Consider the following 16,327-nt stretch of genomic DNA (forward strand, 5'->3'; position numbering starts at 1 on the left):
TTCCAGAAGAATGCTTGGAATCCAAAGCACTCGTATGTCGAAGCGAGTTTCCCCATAGGAGTCAATGGAAAGACAATTCGTTTCACAGTGACGGCTATTGTATGCAGTCCCACATGTGGCCAGAGGGGTGCGCCAGAGACACTCGGATGCACTCAGAGACACTCGAGAATGGAGTGTTTCCAAGTGCATCCAAGTGGCTTTGAGTGCCACCGGCACTCCCGCCCCTCTGGCCAAATGCGGTACTGTACACCCCATTGGCTTGAATCCTGCTTGTCTTGCGGGACAACTTTTGCTAACTGAGTCAGGATTTTTACAAAATAATAGCTCGTATTGCAAAACGCTTGTAAACCGCGTTACTCGTAATCCGAGGTATTACTGTATACTGTAATTCTGATGATAATTTGGAGGTGAGAAAACAGGATGGCAAGAAAAACACTGCAATAAAGACAAGGAAAGTGCAAAAACACTCAGCAACTCTGCCCATTATATTCTGAACATCGAGGGGTCGTTTAGGGAATAACACACAAAATAATAGTAGGCACAACAGCAGCATAATGGATCGGTTTTATTCTTAGTTTTATAAACAAATTTAATACATTTATTAAAAAAAAATAGCACCTCCCATATTTACAAAGTCTCCTTCTTCAGTTCTTTTCTACTCTGTAGCCTTGTTTGTAAAAGTCATTGGGATGAGTTCTGCGTATAAACAATCTCGACTAACTTGTCCTCTTTTTTATTTCTTCTGCTAGGTGCTCCTTGGAAACTTCAACCTATAAACAGGTAAAACAGCATTTGTAGAACAAGCATTGGAGGGACATACTATAGTGTCACAATATATCAACAATAATACATATGCTCAATCTTCCTATGATCAAGAATGATCATTTCATTTTTTTTAGTGAATGAGCTGAAACAGTGAAAAAAACTCATTTTGCATAGAATATCCAAAGATTTGCAGTGGAATTTGAAATAAAAATCATATAATTTTTGCTTGCACATGATTGGTTGAACTGAAGTCAGCACAAAGATCCCAAAAGTTAATCCTGTTGATACTGTGAATTGCCCACCATGCGCGATCGCCTGCCGAGAGCTCCGTGACTGTGGTCGCGGGTCCCGTGGACTCGATCGCCGCAGGGATACCCGCGATCGTGTCACGGAGCTTAAGAATGGGGGGGGGGTGCCAACAAACAGCATCTCCCCGTTCTGCCTAATGACAGCACACTTATCGTCTGCTCCCTGTCATCGGGAGCCGCGATCAGTGTGGTGTCACACACAGCCACGCCCCCATACAGTTATAAACCCGCCCCTAGGAACACTTAACCCCTACACTGCCACCTAGTGGTCGACCCCTTCACTGCCAGTGACATTGTTTACAGTAATCAATGCAATTTTATAGCATTGATTGCTGTATTAATGCCAATGGTCCCAAAAATGTGTCTAAATTGTCCGATGTGTCCGCCAAAATGTCGTAGTCACAATAAAAATCGCTCATCACTGCTATTACTAGTAAAAAAAAAAGAATTATTAATAAAAATGCCATAAAACTATCCCCTATTTCAGGGATATGCAATTAGCGGACCTCCAGCTGTTGCAGAACTACAAGTGCCATGAGGCATAGCAAGATTCTGACAGCCACAAACATGACAACCAGAGGCAGAGCATGATGGGACTTGTAGTTTTGCAACAGCTGGAGGTCCGCTAATTGCATATCACTGCCCTATTTTGTAGACGCTATAACTTTTATGCAAACCAATCAATAAACTCTTATTGCGATTTTTTTTTTTTACCAAAAATATGTAGAAGAACACATATCGGCCTAAACTGAGGGAAATTTTTTTTATATATATATTTTTGGGGGATATTATAGCAAAAAGTAAAAAATAATGCGTTTTTTTCAAAATTGTCGCTCTCTTTTTTTGTTTATAGCTCAAAAAATAAAAACTCTAGAGGTGATCAAATACCACCAAAAGAAAGCTCTATTTGTGGGAAAAAAAGGACGCCAATTTTGTTTGGGAGCCACGTCGCATGACCGCGCAATTGTCAGTTAAAGCTACGCAGTGCCAAATCGCAAAAAACGCTCTGGTCAGGAAGGGGGTAAATCCTTCCGGGGCTGAATTGGTTAGTAATAGGCCTTTTTCACCTTTATGCCTCTAAAATACATTTTTTGCAGATATCTTCAGGCCGGCTTGGATCAGAGGAGGAGAGCAGCCAAGAGTCACGTGACCGGCCTGAAGATATCTGAAGATATCTGAAAAAAGTATTTAAAGGCTTTGTTTAAAAAAACAAACAAAAAAAACACTTCCACTGCTTGTTATGGTTCCAAACAAGAGAGGGGCTGGCATTGAATTTTTTAAACTTTTCTACTAATAGTGGTAGCAGGGGGGGACATAGACACACGGAGTGGACAGGCAGGGAGCTGCAGATAGCTGCGGAGGTGCGTAAACTGACCACAGTATCAGGGCTCAGCAACCATGACAGACGTGGTCAATTTACAGAGGGGAGGGCAGAACCAGGCAGGATGAGCCCGATTTTTACAGCTTCCAGAAGGGCAGGCTAGACAGCACAAGCACTGAACAGGATCGCTTATTTATTTTTTCTTTTAGGGTTACAAACATATTAAACTGCATCTGATAAAAGTCAGGTCGCCAGCCTGAATGAACTGTCTGGCAGGGCTCTATGTAAATCTCAGGAATAGATGGACAGAAATATAAATTCTTCAGCAGATAAAACATCTTCTAGAAATGTATTTCAACTGTGCATGTAGCGGTTTGCCTGGAGTTCAGCTTTAATGTTGAAACGGTCTAAAAATAATTAGGCAGAATAGATGTGAACAAAGCACCTGGACCAGATGGCTTACATCCATGAGTCATCTATGAGCCATCTAAGAGCTGAGCTCAGTAAAATCTAAGCCATCGTTTCTCATTTTAAAAGCTATTTAAAGTAAACCATTCCTGAGAGAATTGTGTGGCAGCCATTAAAGACCTCCTTCGGAAAGGTGGTAATTGTCTATTACACCTGGTATGGCTACTTTCTGAGACACTGACCTGAAATAAGTATGCTGATCTGGAAAGTCAGATTAAAGTGAAGTCTTTATTTTGTTCCAGGTTAGTGATAACCTGGAACAAGAGTGATAACCTGTTCCACAAGCAGTGGTCTCAGCAGGGAGCATAGATCATTTAAAAAATATATTAGATAAGCACCTAAATGACCTAAACATACAGGCATATTCAATGTAATGCTGACATAAAAGCACACACATAGGTTGGACTGGATGGACGTGTGTCTTTTTTTAACCTCACCAACCATGTAATTATGAAAGGTATTGGAGCAATAGGAGAGCATGACAAGCAAATCCATTAGTTGACTTCCACTCACAAGCCTGTAGTCCACTCACCTCACTGGGGCCGAGTGCTGGCTTTACAGCCCCCATATGTAGTAAATGGAAGAGTTGGCTGATTCTCTTTGACTTGCCTGGGACAATAAAGCTTTGTGACTGCTTATGACATCAGAGTGTGGCCAACTCTTCTTTTTACTAGTGAAGGAACTAGCACTGACATAACGAGAGGTGGTAAGAACAGCCTCCATTTGTATCACTTTAAAAGTGACCCACTACAATGCACAGGGATATGGAAATTGTTAAACGGGATTGACTAATGTCTTTATGCAAACTTACCAACTATGTAACTAAAAGTGCCAATAAACCGTCTCTGAAAAAAGAAAGTGAATGCTTATCTTATCTCCCTTGTTGCCTGCGCCACTAAACACCATGCCATTGAAGAGAGGTCTCCAGCTAAAGTTTCTTTAGAAACTGACACTTCCAGCTGGAACCCCATGCTACGCTGTTATTCCCGCTGAGCCTAACATCATTTCAGGACACAGTAATTACGAAGGGGTCTCTGGTAAGAACCATTGAGTGCAGGAGTAGGGCCAGGGGTTTCACACTGCCAGTAGTGCCGGTTTCTGAGGCGCGGGATGCAAATTTTGATTTAATATAGTATCCCAGAGAGCAAGAATAACTTGCCACAAATTTGTGGCAGTATTAAATTGTAAGTCTTGTTAACTTGCTGCACATTTTCACTGGCAAGTTGTACATTTGCAGAGCACTTGAAGCACAAGTTCTAGTTGACATTTTTCCAATTTGTAGCAAGTCTCTAGCAAAAGCAAAATTGCAGTGGTGAGTCTACAGCAAGAGCTCTGCAAGTCACAGTGACCCCTGTGGTGGGATGACTATTGCACAACTTAACTGAACCAGAACTTGCAGCAGACTTGCAGAATGTTTGCAAAGAAAGTTGATCTGGAGACATGCAATCTGGACTTGCTGCAATTGTGCAACAAACTTGGGAAGCCAGGCAAGTTTAGCAATAGCTTAGCAAATAGCAAGTCATTTTCAAACTTGCAGCTCAATTGCTTGCTATCTGGGATCATTTTGCGGTGTGGCTGGAAAGAGGTGCAAGTATTTAATTTAGTCCTTAGAAGAACACTGTTTATTGCCACTTTTAGTTTGGCGACAGGGTCACTTTAATGGCTGGCTTGGTACCAAAGGATTGGTGTGAACCAAACTGTTATCTATACGTGAGAAACTGATAGAAAATAATATCATTTTGTTTTTTTAACAGAAAAGAGTTTTTATTTAACAAATCAGCATTACAAAACATTCAGCATTCGGCAAGAAATATCTTATTCGTTACACCATCAGACCAAGGCATACATTCAGGAATTCAAAATCCCACAAGTCCATCATTTCGTTCTCCCTGCATAACTTGCCTGATGGGATCTAAGGATATTCCCTTCTAAAGCCCACCCCGGAGTTCAGTAGGTTGTTTAACCGCTACCCTCTGGAAGACCGTTAATTGCATAGCAGGTTTGACAAGTGGAGTCTAATCCTCCTCTGGCGAGGCCGGGAGGCGCCCCGTGTTGGCGGGGGGGGGGGGAGTATCCCTAACCGAGCAGAGGAGAATCCATCAATTTGTCCCCTTTCCCTGGCCCCCCATGCACGCACATCCACCCACGTTTTATGAAGTTTAACCTAAACTACACCTTTTTTTTATAGTACAGCCTAAAGTTATTCCTTTTCAGTTGAGTGAAAAACTTTCGCAACTTCAAAAGGGCCACCACTTTGGTTTTGACCTTGTAGCAGAGATGTGTACATCACAAGACTGGCTGTGGGCCAGGTAAAGTAGTAAACATATATGTATTTTAACTGTGATTTAGAATTTGCCTGGGGTTCCACTTTAATGTGAACCTAACTCTAAAGCAGAAAACCAGCCAAAAAAACAGGATTGAAATGAATAGACCATTAAAATAAAACTAACAAAACCAGCTCTTGCTGAAGCATTCCATTTTGGTTTAGAGATTTTCCCTGCAGAACCTTTTTTGCTGCCACTAGATGTCCTTAGCATCATTTAACCCACTTCCTCTGAGCCCAAGTATTCCTGGACCTGCCCCAGCCTGTGACTGGACAATGAAAGGTGAAGCATAATAATATGTTTATCTCTCTGTTACTCTGGTTTATCATCCTATCAGCATGCTTCTTGTCAGCACACAGACTTATTGGCTGTATGTGCTGCTTCTTACTTACTTACATTTTTTGGGCTGATTGCTATTGTTTCTCACTAGTTAAATTGCCAATAGGTTTGGAAGTCCATAGCACTGAATGGTTGGAATATAATATGTGAGATTTTGCCATGTTTGGACAACAATCAGGCTGTATGTACAGCATAGCAGAATGTTGCAGATATTGAGGCCATAATCATAGATATAATGGTAATCAAGTTGGACATTTTTATTCAATATACATTAATATCCTCACCACATGTATACATTTTTAGCACCACAGTATACAGGGGTGTTATTTTTTGTGAATACTTGGTAAATGAAATATCTTTTATTGTTGGAGAATGGTGGGCAGCATGGTGACTAAGTGGTTAGCACTTCAGCATAGCAGCACTAAGTTAGCCAGTTTGAATCCCAGCCACAGCACTACCTGCATGGAATTTACATGTTCTCCCTCTGCCTGCATGGGTTACCTCCAGGTACTCCAGCTTCCTCCCACACTCCACAGACATGCACTGGTAGGACAATCATTCCTAATATTTTATTTATGACTGTGTTAGGGACCTCAGATTGTAAACTCCTTTAGGGCAGGGACTAATGTAAACCTTTAATACATATATGTAAAGCATTGCATAAGTTGACAGCGCTATACAAGTACTTGAAATAAATAAAAATAATGCCTAGCTACTATATAATGTCAATGGGTCACTTTATGATGCACTTAATAAAAGTAGAGACTAATCAGGTGTTTACCTCCTGCCGTGTTGCCACATCTCTTAGCCTGACCACGCCATCTTTTATTTCCTGATCCCCAATAATGGCCACCAGGGGAATCCCTGCACTCTCACAATAGTGCAGCTGTGTAAGTAATTTAGGTTTCTTCTTGTACAGCATTTCCGCCTGTGTGGAAGAAGGAAAGACCAATATGTCTGTTACTTAAAGTCTATGCTTGCAAAACTTTTTTCGAAGACTGGGAGCAAGTTCAGTTTATAAACCATGTACCATTCCTAATCACTAAAAATATTCTCTGGGTTAATTTCTGTAGTGCTAACAATTACTATTTTACATTTCTTTATAAACATTTAAAGAGCGACAGATTCAGTCAACTGCTGAGACAAGAAAAGCCATGAGTGGTGACAAAAGACTATCACTCTGATCAGTGAGTCCCAGACATTGCTATGAATGCCACATTTTAAAAAAGAACTCAAAACAGCTTGTATCTAAAACCAACAATGTGTAAAAAAATCATGGTCATTTTTGTGATGTGTGCAGGGTGGTTATTGTTATAATTTTGTGCCTGTGGAAATTGTCTATTTTGTTAATTATGTGTTATGTTATAAATCAGGGGTGCTCAACCTTTTGAAGATCAAGGGCAATTTAAGTGATTTGGTAACAGGCCACAGTGAAATGAAACAATCCTGAATTTCAAATTCTTGAATAGTAGATAACACTAGCGTGAATACTATGTTGTTTTTAAAAAAATGTCTATTTGAGTGGTTTCAGGAGGAAAATGCAAAGGATCAGTTACTGTGTATACCCCCCCCCCCCCCCCCCCCCAAATCCAAGTGTAAACCTGAAGCATGGGACGTGGTCGCCATTGCATTCCCTGATGCTACATAAGTGGTTGAGGGGTGTGTGGTAAAAACATGTCTCAACTCATGACTCAACTTTTACTGCTTCCAAACTGCAAATGTAAACGAGCCCTTACTAAGGCTGCTTTCACACTGATGCACTGCAGGTTAGCTGGTGCTACAAAGAAAGCATTGGCTTATGTGACTCCTGCTCCCTTCACAGCCACCTGCTTCATGATAACAGTTTGATGCACTCTGATGCTCAGGGATGGTGGGTCGGCAACCCATTGTTTGCGATCTGGGCTTGCCAAACCACAATCCCAAAATATGGGCATGTGCTTCCCTGGTTTGAGGTCACGGACCACATCAAGGGGCTTAGCTGGCCGCACGTTGAGCACCCCTGTTGATGAAATGATTATCAGCAAAGAACTGCACATTCCATCATGCCTCTGCATCTGGGAGTCATGCTTGTAACTGTCAGTCTTGAGGACTACAGTTGGAGGGCTGCAGTTTGCCCACCCCTGCTCTGGAGTCTGGCGACTACAGGATTAATGCACATTATCTTAAGGGCTTAATGCATTTTGGAGACTGGTCACCAAGGGTTAATGGACGATGGGCTAATGCTGGAGATTTGCTACCTAGGGGTAAAGTCATTGCTGGCATAGGATCAGCTACCAACACCATTTTCTTGCTTTCAGTCACTCTGTGCAGACCAATAAGACTTGCACAAGCAAGAGGATTAGCAAAGCACCATCATATAACTAAAGTATAGGCACCACAAGCTGCAATTTGATATCTCCAGATTTTTTTTTTTCTGTTTCAATTGTTTTTATTGAATGATTTCTTGCGAGACACAATCCTTGCAAGACACTCTATATTCAACAACATACATATATAACAAACATACAGGGGGATGGACGGACATAAAAGAGCCATGACAAGTACAATAAGCTGACCACAGTGACTCTTGTAGTCCCATACAAATAGGGAGAGCAAACATGTGATAAATAGCTTCATAATGTAGACCCATAATGTCTTAAAGGATTGAAAACAGCCATAGCCTTAACAGTTTATCAGGTCCACCTATGATATATGTAAAGGCTATGAGGTATAAAATATCAAAAGTATGTGACCACTAAGGCCGCGTACACACGGGCGGATTGTCTGCCCAACTTAGTCCGCTGAACAGTGTTTCAGCGGACAATCCGCTCGTGTGTGGGCTTCAGCGGACTTTTTCAGCGGATTGTCTGACGAACAAAGTCTTACGGAATTTCCGTAAGACAGTCCGTCCAAACTTGGTTTCAGCGGACAGTCCGCTCGTGAGTAGGCTAGTTCGACAGACTAAGTTTGGCGCATGCTCAGAAAGGATTTACACGGCGAAGGTTGCATTGCAGTGTATTGGACGTCGAATTTTTCGTCCCGTCGTACGTGCCGTACACGTCATCGCGCAAGCTTTCAGCGGACTGTCTGCTCATCGTGTGTGGTCAAGTCCGTTCATGCAAATTTTGAACGGACTGTCTGTCGGATTGTCTGACGAACTTAGTTGGCCAGACAATCTGCCCGTGTGTACGCGGCCTAAGAGGAGATTCTACACAATGAGAAAACTTTTAGCTTATGTTAAAAGAGGGGGGTAAAGGGACCGGTCATAGGACCGTCAGGGGGAGAAAGGGAAAAAAATAAAGGAAAAAGAAGAGAAAGGTGAAGTGAGTCCGTCCGGGGATCTACCGCAATCTGCTCCTGGGGTCAGCCTTGTGTATTGGGGACCTGCAAATAGAAGCCAAGAAGACCACATTTTATCTAAGAGGGATTGTTTATCTCGCAAGACGCTCAATCATTTTTCTTTTAACATAATCACGTGAGTTTACGTTTAATTTCGACGATGTCTAAGGCTGAGCTTTCCAAGTTTTGTAATATGGTGTGTATCATTTTAGATACTATTTGATTATCAAATTTTCACATTCTTTTGATATTTATACTTGCTTTAGCGCCCCTATCATCAGCATATTTTCAAGCTGTCGCAATGGCAATTTTGGCTGCTAAAAAAGATAAAATGTATTAAGGACTGTGTGTATCTTGGGACATTCTCAACCGGTTTGTTCACAAGGACAATTTTTCCATCTTTAGTAAGATTAACCATTGTGATTGAAAAGATAAAGGAATGTACCCTCATCCTGAATCGGCAGAACAAGTCCACCATATGTGCAGAAACAAGCCCATCTGGCCACATCCCCTGAAGCAGGAGGCCGACAAACTCGGATACATTTTAGAAAGACGCTCCGGGACCATTGGGCATGTACTTTGTAGCCAGCCTCTCTTAGAGCAACATTTAAAATGCCTTTATGGATTAGTCTGCTCTCGATTTATGCCAATCCTCCACCACAGGAGCTATGTCCAGATCATTCTCCCATGCTGTCTGGTAAGTTAGACTGCATGAGGGGTTGGAAAATATTTTATAAAGTAAGGAAACGCCCCCCTGTGATGAGGCATCCTGCATGCACCTGTTCTCAAACATGGTGCATACTGTTAGGTCGGAGTGTTTTTTCTGTAGCGTTTGGAGAAAATTATAAATTTACTGTAAGTGAAAATACTCTGGGGGGGGGGGGGGTGGGGGGGCATTTCCAGGCTTTTTATAAAGTATGATGGAGAGTGAATCCCTCTATGGTCAAGGTAATCCCCTATACAGAGTCCCCTTATTCAACCACCTGCCAAAGCCCTCATATTGCATACCAGGTGGAAATAGGGGATCAAAAACAGGAGCCACAGGTGTGTGGGGCTGAGCACAGGGGCCATCTCCTACAGCTCATATCCCATAGATGCATTGAGTGGGAGAGCATAGGGCACAAAATCGCTTCCATTAGGGACACCCAATCTGGCCTATAATGCTTACTATGGAGTTGGCACAGTAGAGCTAAAAGTTGGTACTCCCAGACCACCCATGTCCTTAGGAGCGCACATGACCTGAGCTACCTGTGACCCTTTCTTCCCCAGATGAATTGGAAAATTCTTGATTGCAATTGCAGTGTGTACTTGTGTCAAAGAGCACTAAGTGTCAATTCTGTCTGTTGACTCGATCTTCTGCTATCTGTATGAATCACTTCTGACAAGTTTTCCCAACACCAAGAGGTAAAAACACGACAGGGGTGTTCCTTTCCTCCAATCAGCTCTCCTTACGGATCTCTGTAGAGTGAAACTTTAGCTCCTTGCCCCCTGTTTTCTGAAATCTAAGAGTCTAAGACAAACTGTGGTAAATTCTGCACTATGAATGGCTGTAGAGAAAGGAGAGCTCAGATAAAACAGATACAACTTATGTGGGAAGATTTGTTGTGTCTCAGTAGGGACTACCTACATCCCCAGGCATTGATGTAGAAAGATGAATGTTGTAGGAAGAGGAGATCCTCCGGACTTACTGCAGTGATTAGTTACAGGGAAATGGTAGATATAGGTTTTTTTTTTTTGGGGGGGGGGGGGGGATGGAGAGAGTGGGGCTTTAACAGTTAAAATAAATGATGTGCAGTATATTGTATCAATCAGGAGTTTAGGTTTCAACAGTCCAGAGCAGAGCACACCGAGGCTTTCTTATAACAACTGCATGGTCAAGGAAATTGCATGTGTGCGGTTTATGCTTTTCCATTAGAAAAAGCCCACGACTAAGCCCTGTAGGCGGGGCAAAGTGTTAGGGGCATGGCATGGATGGAGTCTAGGTTGAGGCTGCTTCCACTCTTTACATGAGGGTTTTGTGTGATGTGTGGCTCCCAGGACTTCTTTTCTTTCTTCACTGACTTCTATGGAGCTAAGACAAACTCTTTCCTTGCCTGCCCTCTCAGTGATTGTCAGCATATAAGGACCTAATAGAGCCTGAAGTGGCACCCTCAATTTCTTTGTAAAGGTATAGAGGTCCCAGGGTAGATCGGTTTAGAAAACAACTGAAGTTGAAATACAAGGTGTTTACTCATTGGTTATTATCTGTGCATTGAATGGTTTCTATGTTCAGAACATGTCCACAGCTTCTACTTCCAGAACAATAAAAAGGTGATTGCTTAGTAGCTGTAATAGCAATATTAGAAGAATGCAGCAATGTTAATGGTGTTTTGGTGAGTTCAGCTATCTCACGAAGACTGTCCACAAAACTTGTCTTTGCTTGATTCAGGCAAGGTATAGAGGTCTCAGGCTAGATACGTTACTATAACAACTGAAGTCAGAATACAAGGTATTCATTTATTGGCCATTATCAGTGTATTGTATGGTTTCCAAGTTCAGAACATGGCCATGACTTCTACTTCAAGAACTGTCTGAACAATAAAAAGGTGATTGCTTAGTAGCTGTAATAGCAATATTATAACGTTACTATAACAACTGAAGTAAAAAAAGAGGTTTATGGTGAAGAGTATACTCACTTTAATCCCGAAATTCCACAGCATAGTAAGAAGTTTCATTCTCTCCTCTAGGTGCATTGCTTGAGCCGTTGCCACCAGTACTTGGGTTTCAGTAGTTCTGATTTTCTCCCCTGACTCCTAAAGATAGGGTAGCGGGTACATTATTAGCACAGAGACATAGTGGGGCAAAGCTATAGCTAAACAACACAGATGCTGTAGGATGTGAGAAAGCATTATTGAGTAAAGATTTACACATCTCTATACATGTCATTTATATGCATTATGGGAAGCAAATGCAAAAATGAAATGGGTTAATTTCCCAACTCCTATACCCACAGGGTTGCATCTTCCTTCATGGCATTCTCAGGTCTGCAGGTTGAACTTGACATTTGAAGCTCCCTCCAGATCCATAGCTCTACCCAACTCCATACCCTGGAGCAAATGTGTTTAAGTGGGTTAGTTCCCAACGGCCTACTTTCTCAGATCTATAAGTGGCTTCACAATGATCATCCCACTGGGCCCCTTTTACTTCTTCTAGGTGAAAGAACTCATCTGCCAGACATTGGTCTCTACCAGGCTACAGGGATCTGGCTATAAGCTCCTATCCCACTGCTATTATACCCCAGTGAAACTCCACAAAATTTTTCTAGATAACATCCCTGTGTTGGTGATATTGTAATCTGAGGCCACTTTACTACATTCAGACTTTTTTCTTGTTAAAGCGGAGTTCCGGTCATTTTTTTTATTAAAAGTCAGCAGCTTTAACTGTAGAAGGTGACTTAATAAATACACACTCACCTATCCCCCAAACCAGCGATGCACTCTCCTTGCAGCTTCACAGCCACGTGCCCACTGAGCATGCATGAGTAGCACTGCGCTGTGTGTCTGGTCCCAAAGTCTTCTAGGACCTGTTATGTGTCCCAGAAGACTTTGGGAGGGAGGGGCGGAAGGAGACCTTCCACTTCTGATTGCCCAAGGTGACTGGAATGCAAATGGGAGCAGGTACCTGTCAAAACTGGGTACCCGCTCCTCCCAAAAAGCTCAGTTTCACAAACAGGAGCCGGGGAGGAGGCCTTAAAGCTGTAATTCCACTTTTGGGTGGAACTCTGCTTTAAGCCCTCTTCCCTACCATAACAAAAGTGACTGACATACAACCTCTTGACAATCTTATCTACCATTTTCCTACATTTGAACAATATGGACCCCGGTCACATCTTAAAAGTTCTTACCTACAGGTCCTTCTCATTATTTTCTGTAATGTACTGATAAACATTAGACTTTCATATATTTTAGATTCATTACACACAACTGAAGTAGTTCAAGCCTTTTCTTGTTTTAATATTGATGATTTTGGCATACAGCTCATGAAAACCCAAAATTCCTATCTCAAAAAATTAGCATATCATGAAAAGGTTCTCTAAACAAGCTATTAACCTAATCATCTGAATCAACTAATTAACTCTAAACACCTGCAAAAGATTCCTGAGGCTTTTAAAAACTCCCAGCCTGGTTCATTACTCAAAACCGCAATCATGGGTAAGACTGCCGACCTGACTGCTGTCCAGAAGGCCATCATTGACACCCTTAAGCAAGAGGGTAAGACACAGAAAGAAATTTCTGAACGAATTAGGCTATTCCCAGAGTGCTGTATCAAGGCACCTCAGTGGGAAGTCTGTGGGAAGGAAAAAGTGTGGCAGAAAACGCTGCACAACGAGAAGAGGTCACCGGACCCTGAAGAAGATTGTGGAGAAGGACCGATTCCAGACCTTGGAGGACCTGCGGAAGCAGTGGACTGAGTCTGGAGTAGAAACATCCAGAGCCACCGTGAACAGGCGTGTGCAGGAAATGGGCTACAGGTGCCGCATTCCCCAGGTCAAGCCACTTTTGAACCAGAAACAGCGGCAGAAGCGCCTGACCTGGGCTACAGAGAAGCAGCACTGGACTGTTGCTCAGTGGTCCAAAGTACTTTTTTCGGATGAAAGCAAATTTTGCATGTCATTCGGAAATCAAGGTGCCAGAGTCTGGAGGAAGACTGGGGAGAGGGAAATGCCAAAATGCCTGAGGTCCAGTGTCAAGTACCCACAGTCAGTGATGGTCTGGGGTGCTATGTCAGCTGCTGGTGTTGGTCCTCTGTGTTTTATCAAGGGCAGGGTCAATGCAGCTAGCTATCAGGAGATTTTGGAGCACTTCATGCTTCCATCTGCTGAAAAGCTTTATGGAGATGAAGATTTCATTTTTCAGCACGACCTGGCACCTGCTCACAGTGCCAAAACCACTGGTAAATGGTTTACTGACCATGGTATTACTGTGCTCAATTGGCCTGCCAACTCTCCTGACCTGAACCCCATAGAGAATCTGTGGGATATTGGGAAGAGAAAGTTGAGAGACGCAAGACCCAACACTCTGGATGAGCTTAAGGCCGCTATCGAAGCATCCTGGGCCTCCATAACACCTCAGCAGTGCCACAGGCTGGTTGTCTCCATGCCACGCCGCATTGAAGCAGTCATTTCTGCAAAAGGATTCCCGACCAAGTATTGAGTGCATAACTGAACATAATTATTTGAAGGTTGACTTTTTTTGTATTAAAAACACTTTTCTTTTATTGGTCGGATGAAATATGCAAATTTTTTGAGAAAGGATTTTTGGGTTTTCATGAGCTGTATGCCAAAATCATCAATATTAAAACAAGAAAAGGCCTGAACTACTTCAGTTGTGTGTAATGAATCTAAAATATATGAAAGTCTAATGTTTATCAGTACATTACAGAAAATAATGAACTTTATCACAATATGCTAATTTTTTGAGAAGGACCTGTATACACCTGATCACCTGAGTTTTGCAAACAGTCGCACATCCCTACTATACGGAATTGGTGTAGTGCTACAGCACAAAGGACCTAATTAATTCACTTTAGGACCAAGATGAAAAATTACAACTCAGCTGGTACTAGGGTTGCACCGATACCACTTTTTTTAGCCCTGTTGGGAGGGGAGGGGCTTTGGTGAGATATCAGGGGTCTAAACAGACCCCTGATATCTCCCTTTTGAGGAAGGGAAAGGGACTGAGGACACAGATTCCTCAGTCCCTTTCTTTTCAGCCTCAGCTGCACTGAAAATAAATGAACAGGAGACAGAGGCTCCTCTCCATTCATAAACTGAAGCATCGTAAATACAGGTGTTTCAGTTATGATGAATGGACAGAGGCAGTGATCACTGACTCTGTTCATTCGGAAAAGGAATGAGCCGCTAAATGACAAGTACTTTCTTGTTATCAGCACCGATACTAGTATCTGTGGAACCCTAGCTGGTACCCACGGCTACTATTTTGATACTCAGAACAATGCAACCTTCTCATGACCAGGGACATTTTTAAGGCAAGGCAAAAGGGGCAGCTGCCCTTGGCCCGATCATTGTTGTGGTGCCCAAAGCAGCTGCCTCATATTTGCCAACTATCCCAGTTTAAATTCCCTTGCCCCTTGAAGTTTTAGTCCTGTGTTGTGTCTCGATATCTCAGTGAGAAGTGCTGCACTAATGCTGCCCAGCTCTGCTCTATTGCCATGTACAGATGGCTCACCTGTAGACCCTGTGTTTACATGTAAATAACCGGCATTGATATGTAAATTGAGTCAGAATTGACATTTAAATAGCCACGGACCGTGACACTGATATGTAAATAGAGGCGGGATTCATATGTATATCATGTCCCCCTGAGGTTATATTCACCATCACTTTTGCTGAATGCTGCCCACTAGGGAGGTAAAGGAGCATGCTGGAAAGTCTTGCCTACAACTGTGCTCAATAAGCATAACATCAGCCTGTTATGCAAAGGTAAGCAAATTGGAGGTGGAACCCTTTTTCAAAACAACATGGTGCCACAGCAACGTGAATTTTGGTGCATGTGAATACGCACATCTCAGCCAATATGTGAGGGTGTCATTAACAATTGACGGCACTGCTGTGTATCTGCTGAAGGGCAGCACGTTTCTGTGGTGTCAGGAAAGAAATTTTGGATGCGTTCCCAACACACACAAATGTGAACGCAGGTTAAATGTCTCAGTTACATTGGTGGTCAGTGTAAATCTTCTCATTACATTGGGGCTTGGTGTAGAATCCTTTCATTCACACTAGTGGCCAGTGTGAAGGTCCCCCTTACATTGGTGGTCAGTGTAAATCCCTCCTTACATTAGTGGTTAGTGTGAATGCTCCTATTACATTAGTGGTCAGTGTAAATCCCCATTACATTAGTGGTCAGTGTAGAAACTCCCCTTTATAGTAGTAATCGTTGAAAAAATCCAAACTTGCATTTGTGGTCAGTTTCAAATCCTCCCTTACATTGGTGGTCAATTTAGAAGCCCCCTTTAAATTGATGGTGAGTGTAAATCCCTTCTTATATTGGTGGCCAGTGTAGAAATCCCCCTTTTTTGGTTGTTGATGTAAAATCCCCCATTACATGTCAGGTTGTCAGTGTAAATTCTTCATTACATTGGTGATCAGTGTACATTTACCTTTACATTGGTGGTAAGTGCAGAATTACCCTTACACTGGTGGTCGGTGTAGAAGTGTCACCTTACATTGGTGGTCAGTACAAATCAGTTGTCAGTATGAATTCCCCCTTACACTGGTGATTGGTGTAAATTCTCCTATTACATTGGTGTCAGTGTAGAAATCTCTCTATACATTAAAATACCCTGTTACATGGTGGTCAGTGCAAATTCCCTCTCACGTTGATGGTCATTGTAAATTACCCATTACATTGGTGGTCAGTGTAGAATCCCCCACTATATACATAGAAAAGATTTCCAGCTTTGCTCTACATGATTCAGAATTTTCC

The 16,327-nt window shown here is 42.4% G+C and overlaps 1 protein-coding gene across 1 annotated transcript in view; it reads right to left on the minus strand.

Annotated features, from left to right (window-relative positions):
* Nucleotides 1-545: 545 nt before the first annotated feature.
* The window catches only part of LOC143964428 (histidine--tRNA ligase, cytoplasmic-like), a 192,483-nt gene continuing 176,701 nt past the window's right edge, over nt 546-16,327 (minus strand). The window contains exons 12-14 of the mRNA XM_077474147.1: nt 11,519-11,635; nt 6,307-6,453; nt 546-770 (exon numbers count right to left, since the gene is read on the minus strand). Coding sequence (XP_077330273.1) covers nt 717-770; nt 6,307-6,453; nt 11,519-11,635 — 318 coding nt within the window. The 3' untranslated portion in view covers nt 546-716. The remainder of the gene's footprint in view (nt 771-6,306; nt 6,454-11,518; nt 11,636-16,327) is intronic.

Source organism: Lithobates pipiens, unplaced genomic scaffold (assembly GCF_037356315.1).
Source record: "Lithobates pipiens isolate NorthernLeopardFrog02 unplaced genomic scaffold, aLitPip1_a1.2 Scaffold_8, whole genome shotgun sequence".
Lineage (NCBI taxonomy): Eukaryota > Metazoa > Chordata > Amphibia > Anura > Ranidae > Lithobates > Lithobates pipiens.